The 21,627-nt window shown below is 38.6% G+C and overlaps 1 protein-coding gene across 1 annotated transcript in view; it reads right to left on the reverse strand.

Annotated features, from left to right (window-relative positions):
- Positions 1–16,459: 16,459 nt before the first annotated feature.
- The window catches only part of SYNPO2 (synaptopodin 2), a 77,671-nt gene continuing 72,503 nt past the window's right edge, over positions 16,460–21,627 (reverse strand). The window contains exon 5 of the mRNA XM_039722619.1: positions 16,460–20,770. Coding sequence (XP_039578553.1) covers positions 20,204–20,770 — 567 coding nt within the window. The 3' untranslated portion in view covers positions 16,460–20,203. The remainder of the gene's footprint in view (positions 20,771–21,627) is intronic.

The following is a 21,627-nucleotide window of genomic DNA, read 5'->3' on the forward strand; positions in this document are numbered from 1 at the left end:
GGAATGCCCCCTCTGATGTACAGATCATCTCCTCATCTTGTCATCACCCCTGAGAATTATAATTTGTGTGTTATCATCAGGAAGGAGACATTTAAAAATAAGGCGTTAAGTGTATAGATAGGCAAGACTATAGCGGATGAGAATGGCATGGGCTAATCCTTCAGTGAAAGATGAAACCCTGCTTCTCTAGGGGCTGATGGCTAAAGTCAGTGGCAGATGGCTGATATACAGGGGCTGCTCTGCAAAAGAAATGAGATTTTCTTCAGCATTATACTTGCTAGGGAGTAATTGTTCAACGAGCCTCACAAACTGTTACTCAAAATCCCTTCACTTTCTTTGATCACTTCAGCAATTTGAAGCTCACTAATATCCAGCATTCCAGGATAGTGTTGTGTCAGTTTATCAAAGAAATGTGTGATTTGTAGAGCACAGATATTTCCACACAGCAACCAGCTCTGGACAGAATAAAACAGTGGCAGAAGGGAACATTCCCCCCTTGCCCTCCTGTCTGAATGCAGATAGATGAATTTTGGGGCAGTAAAAGCAAGGTGAAATTCTTGTATTTCTGATTTGGATTTGAGTTTGTTCTAGGAAGTTCCTTTTTGTTATGGAAAATGATGGTCTTACTGGGCTTGGAAGATTGATCAGAAAATTGCATGTATTCTGACTGTAAAGGCAATCTGGAGAGTAATAAAATAAACCAACACAACGTGCAGACCTTTTCCAGCAAGAAGCACTTTGAAATAGATAAAATGTATGTGCCTAATCCAAATATCCTGAAAATCTGCCTGTCCAACTGAAAAATTACATTATTTCCCCCTCAAGCTTTCTATTCCATTTGCTTAGCTTTTCAAAACATATTTCTGAGATCCTGGCCACCTCTGCCCCAAAGAAATATTCATTTTAATCTTCACCATAAGAATTGACCTGCTGCTATTGCTGATTTGTGTTTTTTTTCTAACTTTTGTGCCTTGATCATACACTTTTAACAGTACTAAGAAGCATAGTCACAGTCTTGGCTGAATCTTACCTGTTCAACTAACAACTTTGAATTGTCTCAGTGGTTATCACCAGCCTGTCAAATGGGATTGAAGGGAAGAATTTTAGTGTTAAAATAGCCTGATGATTTGGGGAGGGGGGGAAGTGGGGGGTGGAAATCAAATGCAATTCAGCAAAGCCATATCCAAAAGCAATTCTAAAGTGGGCATTCATCTGATTGACACTGGCTTAAATGTTTAATCCAGGAGGAAATATCAAGAGCCTTCCCAAATGGGATAGTCTCATGTTTAGTCTATTCCAATTGCTGTTAACTAACTATTTGATACAATAAAAAGTACATAAATGTTATTGTTTTGAAGCTGAGTGTTAAAAAAAAAAACTTTGTAGAATGACTATCCCAGAATTTAATTTACTACTTACTAGTGTGTGAAGATTTTGAAATAGAAAGTAGAAATTAGCGCGTCATTGCAGCTGGAATAAAGAATGTGTATATGTCATGACTGCAAAACTAGAACTGATCCTGTTCAATGCTGCTGTCTTTTATAGTGCTCAGAGAGGGTCGGGGCACCATAAAACACACCAAGTTGCTGAAATATCATCAATATATACATGTGACTAGTAGAATGCCCATAATTCTTAATAAAAGCTAAGGAATGTGAAAGAATTACAGTACCATGTGACATCACCATAAAAATTAAACCCTGCATGTCAATGAGAAGAACTCTTATTAGTATCAGACTAGGATGGTAACAGCCTGGTAACAAAGGCAATATTCTCCTGTCTTCTTCATTTAGGGCATTTTTATTTAACCAAGTAAGGCTTGGTTAAATTGGCTTTATTTGACCAAAGGACTTTTCCTTTGGGTCTGCTCTTTTCCAGCTCCTTGTGGGTTTTTTCCCACCACGCTGCTTCCTCTAAATTGCATAATTGACCAGAAAGGACACCCAGGCTGGCAAGAGGAAAAAGCCTGAGCTATTTCTCCTTCATTTTCTCTCCTCTCCTCTCCTCTCCTCTCCTCTCCTCTCCTCTCCTCTCCTCTCCTCTCCTCTCCTCTCCTCTCCTCTCCTCTCCTCTCCTCTCCTCTCCTCTCCTCTCGGTAATTTAAATGCTGAGTAAAGCCTCAGTTCTTAACAGGTGCTTAAATTCAACCTGAGGCTGTGAATGCCATGTCTGCCTGACTTCATGCCATGAATTTAAATCAATGAACTATTCAGGCTGTTAATGTACGTGTAGTGTATAACTCACAATGTGAGAAATATCTGTTTGAAAAAGGGGATTATAATGACTAGACAATGGCAAAGTTGCTGTTCAATTAATGATGAAGCTGATGTTTCTGTAGTCTGTGTCCATCTGTGCTTCAGACAGCAACTTACAGGTAAAACTTACTGTAAAATACCTGTCTGGAGCCAAATAATAAGTTAGGTAGACATAAAGTGCCAACAGTTCCTTTTAAAAATTAAACTGGTCCTTTTTTGGAGATAAACTGCCAACAGTTGCTTTTTCAAATGAAACTGGCCCCCACGGATCTAAGTGTACTTGTAATCTTGTTTTTACTTAAATTCTGGACCTAGGCCTCCTACATGTGTTGCAAATGAGACCAAATGCTCATGAAATATATCTTGCACTCTGACTGAGGCAGTACAGGGTTCCCTATTTCCACTTCTAAATTTGTATATGTTTGAATTAAAAAAACACCCACTATAGAGTTATCTTGAATATCTTCTCTGCCTATGAAAAGTGTGGGAAAAGCCTTTTTAAAAAAATATGTCCAGTTTGAATTTTTGCTTAGGGATTTTTTTTTTCTTTTTCAGATGAAAAATTAAGTATTTTCCTTTCAATTATATGCTTCATTGCTGCTTTCTCTGTAGCTACATTGAGCAGACTGGCAAAAGATCATTGCATTTGAGGTATTGATGCATTCAATAATTTATAATCAATAATTTGATAGGCTTTTGAAAATATTGTTACTGTTGTCTTTCTGTTCAGGATCCAAATAATGTAATTTTTTATCTGGGATCCGTAAGAAGACATTCTAAGATTTAGTCTATAATTTAGTAATCTCATTATCCTCAAGTTTGTTTAAAACAAATGGGATGGTTTATTTTATAGGATTTACATTTGCCACATCAGACTCAGTAACAATTCAGATAAAAGCCTGAGAAATAAAGCCCCCTTGTTTTGCCTGCATTGTCTGTAACAGAAGAAGACCTAAAGGAGGATGACAGATTAATATTGCCCTTGCTCACAGGCTGTCAGGGTGTTTAATTATCTTAGCTGTTAAATAATAATTCTCACTGATATTCATGGCTCCATAGGTACAACTCATCGGAGACTCCGGTCTGTGTTTGGCTGAAGTTAAATAATCCGTAAATAATAGGAGCATTTCTTCAGTGGCATTTCTTCCATGCTGTGGGATCTTCCTGCATTTCCTACAGACACATGGGAGGTACATTTTCTGTGCAGAGGTGGGGATGGAGCTTCCTTTTTGGAGGTATGGTGCTGCCCCTTCTCTCTGAGAGTGGGAAACCTGCCCTGGCAGCCTGGGATGGCCTGGTGGTGTGGGGATGGCTGTCATTCAGCCTGCAAGGACAGCAAATATGGGGTGACTCCTCAAGGTTTATTACTCACAGTTGTCTGAAACTTTCATGCTTCATTTCCAGTTGAAATGGGCATTTTAAAAAACATAAAGCCGACAGCCTGATTTAATGCCCAGGGCTAAGGCCACAAGCACCAGCCTGTGCTGTCAAAGACTTAATCAGAGCCAGCAGCTGGCCAGGGAGCTTTATTTCAGTACATGCACGTTCTCCTGGTCACTGGTTGAAAACTCCTTCATTTCTATGGGTGGTCCACCTCACTGTGAGCCTGGCATAACCTTTGGGGTTGTTTTATTCTTCCATCAAAAGGATACACGTCTTCTCCTGCTTGCATCAACATTGCAGTCTGACATTGTGTCACCAGCATGGAGAGTGCCTTAGTAAGGGGCTCTTAAAGAGAAGATCCTTTCCTCTTAAATACTGCAGGGCATGCACATCTTTCTGGCAGGTTGATGTTTGTTTGGAGATAAACCCTTTTCATACTGCATTCAATTCCAAATTCTTTCTCCATATCTAGAGAATCTATTTAGATGCCTTCACCACAGGATTTGGATACCTGAGAATTTTATTTTGTTCTTTTTCATGTGGCACTGTGATTTTAAAACAAAGCATTCCAAATGAAATAGGAGTTCAAAGAAAAGACTGACTATTCTGCCAAGTTATTGAAGTCCTGTTTGCTGGGGAGTGCCAAACATCAAACTGGCAGAGTATCTTGGGACTTTTGTTTTTCAAGGTGAAGGGGAAATTTTAGTTTAAAATAAATGTCATAATAGTTAAAGTATGTAGAATGTTTTTAAAGTACTTGAAGATGCAGATCCAAGGCAACATCACTGTACATCTGATTTTTATGAGCTCCACTGATGCTATCAGTTTCATACTTATTTTTCTAACTTTGTATTGACAAATCCAGCCATTCAGAGTGAAAAGCCATCTTCTGGACAATGGTTTATAAAGAATGTGTGGTTTTGACTGCTTTATGGGGGAAGTACGTAATAACTTTAGTCTGACATGTGCTTCAGACATATTTTCAATTTTCTGAAAAGAAGCTATTAGAAGACTCAAGTTCTTATTAATGTAGGAGCTGGAAATAAACAAACAAGCAAAAAACCCTTAAAACTGGAGATTAAATTCTGACATCTTAGCAGCATTGCTATTCCTGACTCAGGAAAAAAAAACTTGCTGTCTTCGTATGCATTGAATCTTTTTTCTCTGTTAAGACAGCTACAAGCTTAGCTCATGATGCTGGCAGTATTCATGATGCAAGTATCTTGTTGATCTAAACTCTATAAACTAGGTAGTTTGAAACTAACTCAGAGAAGACTAGACTTTTATTATGAGCAGGGTGAGTTCCTTCATATGTGATTTGTAGTTCATATGTTTGTTTTTAAGTAAGGACAGTGTGAACTCTTAAAAATAAACAAAAAAAGAGAGCAAAATGCCGTCACTTAAAATCGGCCTTAAAATGCTAAACACTGGTAAATAAAGCTGAGAATAATGGGGGTGAGGGGAAATAATTTTTGGTTTAAAGGAAAATAAGCTCCTGATCCTACCAGTAAACACCTGTTCAATTTTATGTGTGTTTGGTCTACTGATTGCTGAGGGTTACAGCTCCAAAGCAAGACTGGATTCATTGAAGCATGAGTTCAACAATACTTCAACAGTAAGGTTGTCTGAAAGAACAAATAAAAGGTTGTAGAGCTAGAAACAAATTTGAACAGAAAGGAGAGTATCTGGACTATCATTTTGACATCCAAGTACGAGTACCATCAAGCCCTGTGTTTGTTGAGTACAGTTTATATAGCTTTTCATGCTGAAATAATTTTAAATTAAACATAAGTCTGTCAAGCTGAGAACACCATATGAGTATAAGGCACAGAGGTTGAGATGCAGTTTTGGCTATGTAGGAACACTGTTGTGCATACACAGGGACTGTGCTAGCAGGAAACAGTCAATACAATATTCCAAGAACGAATCAGCTGTCCAAGTGTTTCCACAGGAAAAAACTGGCAGGAAAATACCTTTATATTAAAAAAGAAGAAAACAAAAACAAATAAGGTGGAAAAGCTTACTTTTTTCCCCCCACACTTGAGAAAGAGAACAGTTATTAATGTTTGGTTGAAAAACAGGCATTCTGGGTGCCAGCCAAAGGTAGCCCTGCTGTGAAAACATTTCTGTGGCTGATACAATACCTTATGGTAACCACTGCCTCTGCAATGAGGAGCAAGGAGCGCTCAGCAGCAGGGGAACACAGCATCTGTTTTATTGCTGACGTGTTTCAGCTATTTTAAACACTTTTTCCCGAAGCAGGTCTATTAAAGAAGCATTTTCCAGTACTATTTCAGCTTCTTCCTCCATTGTTTCATCCTCTGTACAGCTCATCATCTTGCCTGGGACCTCTGTGTAGAACTTCAGTGGACTTCTGGTTTGACTACCAATGTCAGCCTTCCTTTAGAATCTCAGGTTTCATTTATTACTTGCTCTAATTCTTTCCCCCAGCCAATAAACTTACTGGGGTGTAAATTTATTAATGTGTATTTTTTGTTCTCCAGAAATGACAACCTGCCTTCTTGTATAACAAACTTTATATAAAGAGTAATTGTATCTACAGATTACCATCTTCTGAAGTAATTTTTTTTTTTTTTGCTTTTGGTTTATTTATGTTCCAGGCAGATTATTTTGTCTAAATGAAGACTACAATCTCATATGACTTCTAATCACTTATTTTGCAAGGCCCTAGATGGTATCAGCATCCACTTTATTATAACTATTAGGTGAAAAGCATTTTTCTGTTTTCTGTTGAGGCAAGTAGCTCCCATAGCCACTCACATGGAAGCCTCTGCCCATGCTTCCATGATGGAGAAAGGATGACGAGACAGCTGTCTTTGAAGAGTGGCAGCCTGCAGCAGAAGGGCCTTGGATCATTTTGCATTCTTTTCTTAAGTCACTGTGCAGGCCAAAATACAAGTTTGAAGGTTGACCCTTAGTGCCCCATAGACCACAGCTAAAAATCCCATTTCTTTATGCAGACATGTGCATGAGTGCCTAATGCTGTTTCACAGGAAAAATAGAGAAATGATGTGATACTCCTGTGCTGCCCTGAGGAAAAATTTTGTGAACATGGCTTCTAATCCCTAGAGCTGAAGTGAGTCTGTCCTGGAAACTTCAGCGCAGTTCCAAGAGAAGTGTCATCCTAGGTAACAGTGGTTTCTTTCCAAGACATTTGTTCCTCTGGGTACAGTTGCTATTTGTAAGTGATTCAGACTAATGTCTCATAGTCTGCAGGAACCTTCAGTCCTGACCCAGGGCAGCTGTGTTAACCTTGCCTTATCCTTGGGGGTTTGGGGCAAGGCAGCTCTTGTATTCATTGGTGTCACTGAGTTTTAGGCCTACATGTCACAGGCATGATACTGTTCTTTTTGAGGTGGGAATTTGCCATGCAGTGGATATTCTGGTGGTGGGTGTAGTAGCTTTTGATGCATATTTCACCATAAATTAGAATAAATTAGGGGGAATTGATTTGTGATTTAAAGCAGCTGAAGTTTCCCTCAGTGGCAAAGCTGGTGTTCACTCCAGAGATGGCAAATCATGTCTCCTTTCAGAGACGTGAGGCATATTTCAGTAAGTACACATTACATAACTTGTCCCACATTTCTTTCTCTTTTTAGTATCCCAATGTTATGAAAAATTGTGTTCCCATTAATCATTATAGCCGCTCATATTTTTCTGTGAAAATAAATCACCGTCCTCTGCCCTTCCTGCACAGGAACATATTTAAATCAAAACAAGGATATGTCCACGATTGGTTCAGGGGAGGGAGTGTAGGCTAATGTGGCTTTGCTGCTGCAGAAGGATGAAAGCAGGATTTGTCTCTGTACTCAGTGGATTGCAATGCTGTGTGGTAGTGTCACTTGCCAAATAAGATTTCTCCTTTAGCACATGCAGAGCTTGGCTGAACGTCAGTGGAAACTGCGAGCGCTCAGTGCAGCTGAGTCCTGAGGGTAACACTGAACCTGCTGCCTCTTTTGTTCTTCCTGCATCTGAAAACATTTGGGCTGGCAAAGCTAGAAAGCACCTCTACTACTGGGAGAAACCAGCAGGCCTCTAAATTCCTGATTTAGATTCTCACCAGCTTTATTGAGACTTTTTAGAAAATGTTTTTAGAAAGCATTTAAATCTGGGTGTCCAAAATTGCATAGGCAGCACCATATTCAGGCTAAAGAGCAGGGGGCTGATTTTAAGACATGATGGGCATTTAGGCATTTACTGTTTTCAGATCTCAGGGCTTCTGCAAAGTCATTTTTATTTAAATGCTTTGAACATGAATTTAGGGACTTACCTTATCCAACAGTATAAATATAGAGGCTAGGCTATTTTTAGACTTTACAATGTGATACTGGGCAAAAGGACTTTTGAAGCAGAGATTGCTGGTTACCAAACCACAAACCTGGACCAACATTTTTCCGTAACTGTCTGTTTCTCTCTATTCAAGCCATGTGTAGCCTTAGAGAGTAAGTTGAATGCTGTAGATGTGGATGATTCTCAGGGAACAGATCCTCTCTTGGGATGTCAGTTTTCTCCAGTGAAGAGGTCTGAGGAAAATTCACCCTTAGGACAGACTGAGTTTTCTTTTACAGTATATGTAAGATGTTAATTCTGTATTAGTTGTACAAGGAAAATTAGTTCCTTATTTGGCCTCTGAAAAGAGAGAAATTTACTTTGGTCTTCTGGAAAAGTACAATGCTGTCTTTTGGAAACTGAATATACAATACAAAAAAGACAGAAATTTTAGTGCAAAATGAATCAGCTTCATTCAGACAACTGAGTACTTAGAAACTGAGCTTTTCTACTGACCTGTCCCATTTTGGCTGAGAAATTAAGTCCTTACATAGTGAAGACAGCAGAAATAAAGAAGTCATCCAAATAAACTGTGGTCATCTTCAGCTGACAATCGTGTGACCAAAGCAAGGGATGTTCCCTTGCAACCATGCAATAATTCCTGACCTTATAGGCATTGGGTGTCATTTAACAACCAGGCTTGTGAGGCAGCCTGGCTGTGTTTTAGAAGTTTTCAGATATTATTTATTCAATAAAGTCACAGAATGATTATTTATTAGTGAGGGAATAGCCCTAAAGCTCAGAGTCTGTCTCTGGCATTTGTGAAGGTTCTTCTCTAGGTGTTTTTCACAGGCAGACTCAGTATTAGCAGAGAAGATGTAGAGTGTATTGCTGTTGTGGCTTTTTTTCTTAATAATCAGAAATGAGATGTAGACCTCACTTCTAAGCTTATAGTCTGGCTGAACTTGTTTTCTCTTTGGTGTTTTCATTATTAAAGAAGGTTCAGAATTTCTTTCTTGTCACTGTTAATTTTGCTGAGGAAAATATACCCATCACCAAAGTGGTCTCCTTGTGGGAAAAATCCAACTTGGAAAAATATTCAACACTATTGTCACCACTGAAACAACACAAACTATCAATTTGATTTTGGGGCATTTTTTCCCCTGTCTCACGTGTAGGGAACTAATTTCTTCACTCAACAGTGCAAATTATTAGCAACCATCTTTAGTGAATTTTCCCTAAATGGTAGTCATGATGTTGCTGCTCTGCTTTGTGGCATTTCCAATGTTTGGGTATTTTCTGGTGCTCCCATTAACTTTGAAGTCAATTAGAATACTTCATGGCTGAAATGTAGAATGCCTGCTGTTCAGCAGATGAACTTTTTATAAGTTAGCACAAAAGTGGTGAATTAGAAGTAGTATTTCTTTGTTGATGTGTTATCAATACATGTCATGACCTCACCTTTCAAAAATTTGAACACTGTTTCCAAACCCATTTAAAAGGCTCTGCTAGTCAATGAAACTGAATACAGTGTCATTAACTTAGGCAAGTATAAATTTTAAAACTGTCACGTGTCACAATTGCATTATATCCCCAAAGATACCTATCAATTCGACCCTTTTAAGTGCAAAATATTGCAGTAGTTTTCATTGTGTGGAGCACATCTACTGTACTACGGTGCATGTGTTTTAGGGATAATATCTGAGTTTGTGATTAATTCTTGGCATTTTTCCTTTTTTTTTTTTCCCTTTAGCTGTTATTGGAGTCATACAGAAAAGATCAGTTGCCACAGAAAGGATGTATTTTACAGGATATTTGGAATATACAATCAAAGTACAATAGGTTGGACACCATTCTTTACCAAGTGTGAGCAATGGTGTTGGAAGTTATACATGCTAGGTTACACCATCATCAGTCTGGCCCTTTAATAAAAAGTAATTTGTCACATCCAAATTATTGTGAACTCACACAGCTCTTAAATATGAAGAATCAAAGGCCAAATTTTGATCCATACTTCCATCTTTACAAGAAGAATTATTTTTAAATGGGAGAAGGAATATGTCACTCCTGAAATGTGCTGTATTTTCTCTTAATGTTGTTGCTCCCGTTTCTTTCTTCACAGATTCACTTTGTTTAGAAGCATTCCATAACTAATGGGCTTGCGAGATGATTAGCAGAAAACAAAACTCCTACCATCTCACATTTTCCACTTTACAAGAGTCCAGCCATGCCATAGATATTTTCCATTCTTACTCTTGATATTCTACAGATGTGGAATTAAAACTCCTTGCACTGTATGGGAGTGCATTGTGGGATTGTACACATTGTGTGTTTTACTGTTCTGAGTAATTTCTCCATTACTTGAGCTGCCCTAAATGTGGGCATTGTGCCCAGTGGAGTAACACTTGCTGTACCAACACCATTATACTCCTTAATTCAGATAAAACTTATCTGTCAAATCAAACAGAAACTGCCAACATTTGCAGCTTAATTGTTTTTCCAAATTCTTCTTTTGCTTAGAACAGTGAACTACAAGAATTAAAAGAAACAAGAAACTATTGTTGGCAAAGGTCTGGAATTGTGTTTCTAGTTCCATCCCCCTCAAAAAACGCACTGCAAGAGTAAAAGTCATTGGTACAGGAATTAAGGCTTTTTCAAGGGCAAAACTTACCAGAAATGTGGACTCCCTTTCATCTAAACTCTGACAGGAGTTATTCTTCAGTGTTATTGCACTAGGAATAAAATATAGGTATCATATATTATGTACACACTTAAATACCAAGAGTGAAGGTTTTTTCCTAGGGGAGTATTTGTCTTTATGCTGTGACATTTGATTTAGAACAAATAGCCATGCTCCGGTGCAATAGGAAAGAAGAGACATGGATGGATGATTAGGGATGACAGATCCAATGTTTTCCTTTTCCCCCTGAATTGTATTTACTGTTAGAACTTCAATTAAACAGCTCTTTAGCATTGTCATTCAAGTGGATGGTAACTTGGGCCTGCGTGGCAAGGAAGTTGTAAACAAAGTCTGTGTGACTTTTGCCTGTGCACATAATGCATTTTAATTATGCCACCTTCCTTCTCTTTCCCCCAGAGACTATGGCTCAGCATGTTGCATGGAAATGGCTGGAGCTGGTGGACACGTAATCACATGAACTGACTATACATTTGTTCATTACCTTTAGGCTGTTCCTTGCCACTGTACATTCAAGGAAGATTATTTAGCAGTGCTTGTGTTGCTTTCTGTTCATGTACTTTCTGTCTCTCTTTTCCAGGAGGTTTCTGTTTACAGGAGTTAGTATTGCTAATCCATTAGCACAGATTTTTTTTTCTTTAAGCTTTTTGTCCATCAAAATACTTTGTCTGCAAACTGATTTTATCTACGTTTATTGTTATGCCGCCTGCTAAGAAGGAGAAGTTAATTGTTAACTTCACTTTGTTGGGAAAGAAGTGGCCAGTTGGTCAAGTTTTGCTCACTCATTTTTAAATTAATCACAGTTTCTTATTTATGCAGTTTTCAAGGAGGCACCATCTTTCATAATTTTTCATGAGTGTCTCCTTTTCCCCAGGTTAATGGAAGTGACACCTGATATAAACACGCCTTCATTCGGTGCCTTTGAGTATGGCTGTGCCATTCTTTTGCCTTTAGTGGCAGGGTTGATCCCCTTGGTAGCAGCTGAGTGTATGTTTTACATTACTGTTGGGACAGATACAGAAACAATATGTGCTTCTTAATAACAGACATCAGACTGAAGACATTGCCAGTGATGATTTGGCAATGGCTCACGGGTAGGCTCATGACTTAACAGGAACTTAAGATTTGGTTATTTTGGATGGGTTTTGTTTGCTTTGTTACAGATTTTAGATGAGACTGGGAGAAGACTGGGGCTTCTGTTATGGTAAGCAAATGTGGACTCCCCTTTAATTCTGATATTTTAAACTAATCCTTCTACTGCCCTTTGAGGTTAATCTCTGTTCACTCAGCTGTGGCCACTATGAGTAAACAACTCCAAAGCCTGACATTCTGTGTCATGGGATTTGGTGAATTTTGTCTGGCAGTCTGGGCCATAACTTGATCTGTCTCTTGAATTACTAGATTGTTTCTTCAAAGGACCTGGAGCTTCCTTCCTCTTCCTTTTCTGTGCTGTAAGAATGTAATTTTGCTGGTTGTGAAGTATGCATGACTGCTATAAATAACCAGTGGATTATAGGTGAAGGTAAGAGCCAGGAATGTCCCCATCCAAGTGCAGCATTGCCATTGTCCCAACAGCCTTGGGCAGGGCACGTGTTCTTTCCATTCCATGTTCTCTTCCACTGGTAAAACGAGATAATGATATCTGTCCACGCCATGCTGCTGAAGTCAGGAGTAATTAACTACAGTCTATGTGGGACTCATTAAGCAATGCCTCCTCTATCATCAGCTTTAGCTCAAACTTTAATGTTTTATGACATTTGAGTTCCAGTGAACGTGCTGATAATGACACTGCTTGGTGTCTGGTGTCCCCACAGATCTCTTGACTGTGCCACAGCTTCTCTGCTGAAATAGAGGCTTTGTCAGGGAGAGCAAATAATATGGATTGTATGGATTGTGTACCATTGCCCTCTGTTGGACAGCACTAGGCTTAGTTCAACTGCTTATCTTCTTTTGGGCTTGCACAACTTTAGAGCAATAAACCTGATAATATTGTATAAGTAAGCTTGAAGTGTTTAGTGACAAACTGACCATTCTTGTTCCAAAGATTGCACCAGTCCCTAAAATGTACAGGGAAATAGAAGTCTGAAAACCTACCATGTCCTACAGTCTGATGTAATAAAATCTTTCTGCTTTACTGGCAAAACATGATTTTATTTTTTTCCGTCCTGCTCTCTGTCTATCTCATATCTTCTGTGGGCTATGAGCTTTCTGTGTATATGTAGGTGAGTGTTCAATATAATGTATTTGCTCTATTTTGTTTAGCTATGTTTTTTCAGGATGTTTATATGTTTTGTCAAAAAGTATCATGCATTTCATACACACTGTAGTATCTGAAAGGGAGATTGTGAATAATGGCAAGAATTTAAAACAGATAAGTAAAAATATGAGGTAAAACCAGTAAAAGTAAAGATATGAGGTAAAAACAATCAAATTATTATCTGAGGGGAAAAGAAATCATAATGTTTCTTGGAAGTGCACATAATCCTCCTTGTGGTTGTGAACTTAGTCCTAACTACTTTTGTGATCTCTGCCCTCCAGTACACAGTTTATGGCAGAACATTCAGAGCAGTAGAAATTATTATAAAGGTCACAAGGAAAAATAAATCTACTCTGGCTTCTGTTGAATGTTATCTGTTAGGACTGCTGCTCTGCAAACCTGTATTCATACTGCTATTCATTTGAGGTTACATGCAGAGGAGTCACATCTAACTCCAGGAATAAACATCCAAAACACAGTGATCTGTATCTAATTCTGCAGGCCAAACAGCAGCTTATTGAAGTGTAGGAAGAGATGAGTGGTGATCTGTTCCTCTGAGAAACCTTCAAGCTGATTTTGGAGAAGCATCTGCCTAAACTTCCATAACCTTATGGCTCCCAAAATAACAACAATCATCTCTTCACTGTCCTTGGGTGGTTTTTGTGGTCTGTTGATGATCCATTTTGCAAGTACAGAATTATCCAAACAGACCTCTGCGAGCCTAGGTGAGTTTGGAGTGGTGTAATGATATGCCTGGGGTCCTGGGATCCAGTCCACCTATTTTAGGCATTTATTTGAGGATGGAGTTAATTTCTTTTTAAGAATGCCCCTCCACACTGGTTGTACAGGAGGCCAAGACAGCACCTTGAGCCTCAGCAGAGTCCCAGCTGAGATAACTCTCTATAATTCTGCACGAGTGAGAAAGTTCCTAACAGAAGGCAACATTAAAAAAATCTGATTAATGCCATGGCGTTTTGTCAATCACATATTTTAATTCTACAGGCTACAGAAATCTACAGATCTGCTGACACCAGTTCAGTGCTTGTAAATTTGCTGTGTTTTGTGGTGCTGCACATTTCTGTTCATGCCCTGCTGGCATAAGTGGTAAATTAATCAAGCTCCTGTTGACTTAGCTGGTAACAGGATTTTGCTCCACGTGGTCCAAGGAGTTCTGTTGCCTTGTTTTATTCTTGATGTTTCTTTGAAATGCAGGTTTTCTCACAGCATACTGAATCAGTAGGAAGATTTATTAATTTCTACACTAATCTTTTTATTTTATTGCCACATGGAAAATCTCTTAGGGTTGTAAACTGCCAAGTGAAGTAAAGAATGGTGAACTCCAGAGAGAAGTGGAGAAAATTATCTTGAACTTTCAAAAAATGATGAAATTATGTGGATCTGTGGTGGGAAATTTATTGGAAATTATAAAAGTTACCAATATTGATCATCTTCTTTAAAATATTCTATTTTGCATATAAGTAGTTCACTAGGGACCTTCAAGTCCTGTGTTTCTATATGAACCATTTCATAGGCCAAATATTTGCATTTAAATATAAACTGTCTTGAACAGACCTAAAAATCAGAGTTGCTGACGTGCACCTGATCAAAACTGCTGTGTTTATGCTTATAAGCTTTTCTGTTAGGAAAAAAAATCCCCAAAACATTAGAAATACCACAGAGTTAAGAATATGCTGACTTTATATTGATTCATGTTTTTCAAAAATTACTGACTTTCTGAGATGAAACACAAGTGCATCCATTGATATTAGGAAGTGACTAACTAAAATGAACATTATCTAGCAGTTAATAATATAAAGAGTGGCAATTATTCTAAAGCTGCCACAGTTCTGTGAGGTTGTTCATGCTGGGAAATTATACCAATATATCTATTATTCTGATTTAGAATTCTGTAAAGCTTCTTATTTTCCATTTTTGCCTTTGGGCAGTTCTGCTTGTCTACAGCCTGGTTTAAATTATTTTCAACACACAACATTGTTTGTCCAGCAATTAGCATATCTTTCTTTTGGTTTCCTTATTTATAGGGAAAAAATTAGTCATGAACCTCTTCAGTATTCGGCCAAAATTACCCTTGGGTTTTGATTTACTTTAAAGATAAAATTAGATCTGGAGGTTTATCAGCACCTCCTTTTTTATATGTGTCAGTGTATTGTAACCTTCCAGCTGTTTGAACTGTACTGCAGCACAGTATGTCCTCCTAGTTCTCCATTAACATCTCTTAATTGAGCATTATCTTTCTTTCTCCACAAAAACTCCCACAACTTCATGTGCACGCACACAAACTCTCCAGAGGTCATTTTGTTTTGAGTGTGAAATACTTGAGTCCTTTTTTAGGACTGAAAATGTGTGAACAAACACCAGACATTTTCCAGCATCTTGAGTGCTGTGTCTGACTCAGCAGCAACACAAGGCTTCTTTTTAAGGTCCAATAATATATCCAAGGAACAATTTCAAAGCATTCAAAATGTTCAGTTTGAGGAAAACCAGACACTGGCCTGGAAATGTCTGCCTTTCTGGACTTAAAATTCCACCAGCCTCACATTCAGTAAGGGAGCAGTCTGCCACACTGGAGCCATTTTAAATGCTCTTAAGCGTTGATGAATGCACCAGAAAGTCGAGGGCATTCCGAGAAACCCAGGGTACATTCTCTGCAGAGTGAAACATCCTACAAAACCTATGACTGTTCCCCTGGCAGGGAGATTTTCAATCTGTTGCCAATTACGGAAGTCAAGGGAGTTATGTTAAACTGTGGATCTGGCTTATGCTTCCTTTCTTTATGATCTATTTAAGAACTTACCAAAGAAAAATGGAAATGTAGCCGTGGAAAGAAATAGTACTGGATCTCTTATTACCTTGTAAATCCTTTGTAGAGCAAAGCTCTTAAAATGCTATTGTGGAGCTTTTTCAGTTCCCCGAGTTTTACATGCATTAATCATTTTTCTTGTACTGGGGACAAAATCCTGCTTGCTGTACAAATGCAAAAACTGCTTTGGGATTCATTTTGTGTCTATAGTGAAAATCTGATCTGACTTTCCACAGCTAGATTGTATATGCTGGCCTTATTTCCTGAAGAGCTATTTATCCAAATAGCCTGCATAGTGTACAGACTGGGTTCACAATTTATTCACAATATTTATTTCACGTTTGAACAGTGTGTTTCAATTGAGAATAAACAATGAGAATACAGCAATGAACAAGGAACTAAATAGAAGGTTAGGTGCAAGTAAAGTAGACAAGTAAGTACAGTAAGTGGATTTTAGTTGCAGATTTTTGTGGTTGGGATGAAAATGTTCAAAGAATAAAAACTGTTCTCTTTGTATTATTTAACCTGGCTAGATTGTACTTCACTGTGTTTCCTTCCTCTGCTTAGTCAGTATGGAAATGAAATTCCACTAAATTTGATAAGTTGCCTTTTGACCTGATGCTGATTTAAGCTTCTAGAAGCTCATACCAACACGAGGTCACTGACAGGCAAAGTCAGTGAGTCTAAAAATGGTGCAGAAAAAAAGAGATTAGGCTTTACTTGGGTTCAGATTATTTAAACAAACAGACAAGAATTTAGGGAAAACAAAATTGTGTTTCTCATCTGATTGGTCAAATCACTTTATTATGTGATACAATTTACATCGCTGGCATGCACTGTCAAATAAAGTGTTCTTTGCAATGAGCAAAAGTCTTTAGAAGCGAAAAGTCTCTTATAAAGATAACACAGTCTCTTGCTACTAGGCAGAAATGCAGTGTGAATAGATATTTGGTTGTGTTAGAGCACACCAAAATGAAAACAAACTATGAACAAGAGTTGTGAACATCATCATCTAACGTAACAGTTATATTGTGCATTCTAATGCTCTGCATGTTAACAGAGACACCTCTGAGGGTGAGCACAAAGCCAACGATTTAAAACATCAAGAGAAGATTTTCCTCACATTTACTGAGCAGATCTGTTCATTCAAAAGCAAATGTATGAAATACTTGCATTAATATATTCAGAACTCACACACAACAGTCACAGCTATTTGATAGAAAGATGCTTTGCTAGTGGAGGAACGGGGTGAAGGACAGAAAGTGGAAAATGCCGTGGGGTCCTTGTAAAGCTCTGATGCATTAATATTTCATTTACTGGTCCGGGCCTGCTGCTTTCTTCGAAATCACTACATCTGGATTTAGCCTGATTTCCTTCCAAACAAGGCTATGTGATCTGTCTGCATGCCTGCCCTCATGTCTGTCCTCCCATTAATAACTTCAAAAATGTTTATTAGTTCCATTTCTCTGCAGCAGAGGAACAGATCTCAGAGACACTGCATTGCCCACAGACTTTGTAAAAATAGACGGCGTCGGGGAGGCCAGATCCACTTACCAGTGTTGCTATTGAGGGAAATGTTGCACTGGGAAGTCATTCCATATTAGATATGGGAGAATCCTCATGGGAAAGAGAGCTAGGAAATCCTCAGCAAGAGGGAAAAAAAAAAATCTGGAGTAGGTCATGTTAAACACCCAAATTAATCTAGGATATGATACAAAGCCACATGAAACTCAGTGTCAGGGATTCTCATGTTCACAAAAGTACTCAGAGATTAATTCCTACTTGTGAATAGAAGGGAATTACAAGGCTGCACATTTTTTGTCCTAGGGAAGTTGACAGAAAGTCAGTGATTCTGTCTGAAACTTTTCACTTCTATGATTATTGCATATTTGGGGTGGGGAATTAGGGCTTCATCCTAGAGAATGTTTTCCTGTAGTGCCATGTGATCACAGTATTAAAGCCTTTCTAAGATCACTTTGTATCATAACTTTTTTTTGCAATGTCAAAATTTAAAAACAATTTTGGCCATTTTTAATTGCATGTACCTTGAAATTAAGCATGTATTTGCTTCTGGTAGATCAATGATCTCAGAATTCACACCACTACATTCAATGGAAATGTAAAAGTTTGGTATCCAATTCTTAAAATTAAAATAATGGTGTTGGGTAAAAGTATGTCTTAATGCAAACTCATTAATCTGGTTTTCTTTTTAATGATGTAAAGGAAACAGTTAAAAACAGAAACCTGAACTTGACCTGGAAACAGGAACTTTGCTATGGTAATATGGACCACAGGTCAGCAAAATATGTAAGAGGCATGCACTTTTCAGAATATAGGCCTTCTGTGAAATGCATATGCATTGGTGTTTATTGAATAGTTAAGGCCTTGATGACCTTGAACTATAAATTTCACTGAATTTCAATTTGATTTATAATTTAACTGAAATGAAGCGAGGATTTGGCATGTACTTCCAGGGCAATAGGGTTAGATCTGAGCATAAGCCCTCAAGGCTAAGGGGACTTCCACAGTCCCACAGGTGGAATATTCCCAATTGTGGCGAAAGGAGACATAAAGGGACTCTGCAGAGAGACATCAATTTTTGCCTGTGTGGCAGAAAAATTTACTCTGATTATGTGCATATATAACTCTGAGAAGCAAAGCTCATTTTCAGGCATATCATGGCAGCCTTGGTCATGTAATTTTTGTAAATCAGTTTTAGATTTTTTCACAAATTCATATTGTGAAATAAATCTGTGAAGTGCTATAGCAATAGGATACTATTCTAAAGGTATCACTGTCACATCTTCATTTCCTGACTGGTCAGAAGGATCAGTTGAATTTTAGGGAGACTTCTGTCTGGCTACAGAATTTCTACCAACTTAAACTCATTAAGGCTATATTTTTTCCTGTAATTATTTGCTTTTAGGGGAAGTTCCAGCTCAACTGAACTTGGATCTAATTTTCCTTTCTCCTTCATACCAATTACATTTTATAATTGCTATAAGTGAAAATGCTTTGCAGATGGGAATATTTTGTACTGTGTTTTTTCTTGCTGCATATGTGTTTTAGATTTTTCTAATCAAATCACTCACAGTGACAGTCTTACTGAAACTAAGGAGAGTTAATAATGCTTCTGCAGCAATTTCAGCTGACTGTGCTTGACAGATCCTTCAAGAATTCCCCACAGAATAAGGAGGATTGACGGCACTTCATAAAACTCAGGGTGGTCATTTAATGCTTTAAGAACATCTAAACTACCCAGGAAGCTTGGAATACATACATTTTTAGCCACATATTTCTATTGTTTAAACAAGCTGCAGATGCAAGGTACATCTCACCAGTAAAAATTATTCACCATCCCTTCAGATCCATCAGCATCACTTAGGTATAAGCAACCACCCAAATATTTGCTCCTAGACTCACACCATGCACCACATATCAGGAACCCTCTGTCACATGCCAGCTTCTACGTAGAGCAGGAACTGTCCTTGCTAAACAACTTACCTATGTCTTCCCAACTGAGAATACAACTCAAAAGCTTTCTAAACATTGAGCTACCTTAGAAACACAAATAACTGCCCAGCCAGTTGGATTACCAGGCACTGGAGCAGTAAATGCTCAGCAAATAGTGCATTTCACAGAGAAATAAAGGCTGTTCAGCCTCTGACTTGTTTGATAGTTTATTACAAATATAACTTGCAATCCAGTTTAAATACACTCCTCATCTCTTTTGTTGTTCAAGTATCATGGTATTGATCTCTATTAACAATGCCTCTCTTCCTGGTGTTTTCACATTAATTACAACATGTAAAACTTCATTGGAACTGTCTTGAAATCTATCTGCAGTGAGTGACTGCGTATGATTTCCTGTATCTACATATTGTGGTGGTTCAGGTACCATTGCCACAGATGTGTTTTAACTGTTGCCACAGTAAAAATATTCATGGATTTACTTTCTTAGTTCATTATAGAAATGCAGTAAAAAAACCATATGGCAAATAAGCCAGCGCTTCAAAGTCTTCCACTTCCATTAAAACTTTTGCAAATCTACTATATTTAGTGGCTTGGAACTCAAGTCAAACATACTCAGAAAACCTACAAGATCCTGTAAAATACTTCTTGGTTTTAAAATGCCCTTAGTTTACTTTTTTTTTTCTCTTCACATTATCTTAACTGCAAGCATTTTTGGTGTCACTTTCTACATCCTTGCTAGATTTTTGCATCGAGTACATGGATTGCCCCACTTTCTTCTCCCCCTCACCCCAAGAAATGCATATTTTTGTCTTTTGACAAACAGAACAATCTTAGGTGTAAAACTGAGTCTATTCTAAAGGCTGCTAGCGCTGCAGTCATGTGAAAACTGTGCTCCATTCAATTTTGTCTCCTCATTTTTTTTACTTCAGAGATCACCAGACCAGCAAGAAACTTTCCTTCTCCAACTCAAATCTTAGGGCTTGCTGAGCTGGAGGAAGGGGAAATGCCCCAGGCCCTTCAGCTGCTCATGTTGGACGCCTCCATCCCCTTGGCTGTGGATTGTAGTTTGAATCTGCTGTTGACAAGCAATAGTCAGACCTGGAATCCATGGACATTATATCAGGATCCGTTGTGGAGCGCTGAGTGCAGTAGGGATACTGCAGCTTAGGGCCAGCCTGGGTGGGGGCACCTGGGGCAGACAGGGAGCTTTTTTGGGGTGATAGAACCCCCGACTTCTTCCCTCCCAGTAAGGCTACGCTACCACTCAGGGCTGGGGGCTCATAAGAAACTTTATGTTTCCATTCATCTGGTGGCTCAGGAAGTGTTTTCCTGCGAGCAGCCGATACCACATTAGCAGCAACGGATTCCTGCATGCTTTGGGGGCCAAAAGCTTCATCCACTAGGCCAAGGGGAGACCTGGCTGCTGCTTCCCAGGGAGTCAGTCTCTTGCCAGGCTTGTCAGCTGCTGTGTCTGGCTTGATGAAGTAGTCAGGGGCAGGCTGAAATACAAGAGGAGAAGTAGGAGACATGGCTCGAGGGATGAATGAAGAAGGTCTCCCAGGAAGCGATAATGAGCGGCCACTGCTCCTTCCCTAGGAAGACAAAATACCAAATACAGTTATTAAGCAGCAACAATGGAAGTCCTTTCTCTTCACTTCCAAACTGGAACAAAAGACACTGAAGGTACATGACATCCTGGCAGTCCCTTTTTATTCTATGGGTATCTTTTAGAACTTTAATTTACAAGAAAGGCAGGAGGCACAGAAAGAAACAGGAACAAAGACACAGCAAATTGAATTTTTGAGGAAAGTAAGCAGACCAAAGACAGGCTTTTACTGAAAAAGTACAGTGGCATTAGCAACTGTGCAGCTTTCCCACTACTTAGCTGGTGTGCCTTGCTCTGAAAAGACCATTCTTAATACAGAAGGGAGTCGTGTTGTGAAAGTTCTATGTGTGTTTACAAGATTCTTTCTAATATTAGGCACAGCCTAATTTCTTTGATAACAGGCTCTGTCTAGGACATCTGTCCAAGAACATATCTTTGGAAATCTCCTTTTAAGAAAGGCTTTTCTTACTTGAAAATTATTAGACTTATTCTAGTTATCACTTTTTTGGGGCACAAAAAGTGAACACAAGCAATTAAAGGCGTTAATGCAATCATTCACTTAATACCCTTACATGACGCTACTTTTGGCTTCTTTAAAAGGCAATGCCCTCAGAATTTCAGTACATTCCGACCCACTTATAGGAGCAATCCATTCATTTTTGACAAATCCTAATCTTCTTAGTAATGCAGCACTTTGAAACAGAAACTGTGTTCGTGAGAAGGTTTTGCTGCAGCAGCCATTTGGCAGCACACGAAGCAGGTACAGCCTGTCCCCAAGCTAGACCTGCTCTCTGTGTCACACAAAATATCTTGTTCTTACAGTTTCTACAAGTGTGGTTCCTA

This window comes from Passer montanus, unplaced genomic scaffold (genome assembly GCF_014805655.1).
Source record: "Passer montanus isolate IOZ18808 unplaced genomic scaffold, ASM1480565v1 scaffold108, whole genome shotgun sequence".
Taxonomy (NCBI): Eukaryota; Metazoa; Chordata; class Aves; order Passeriformes; family Passeridae; genus Passer; species Passer montanus.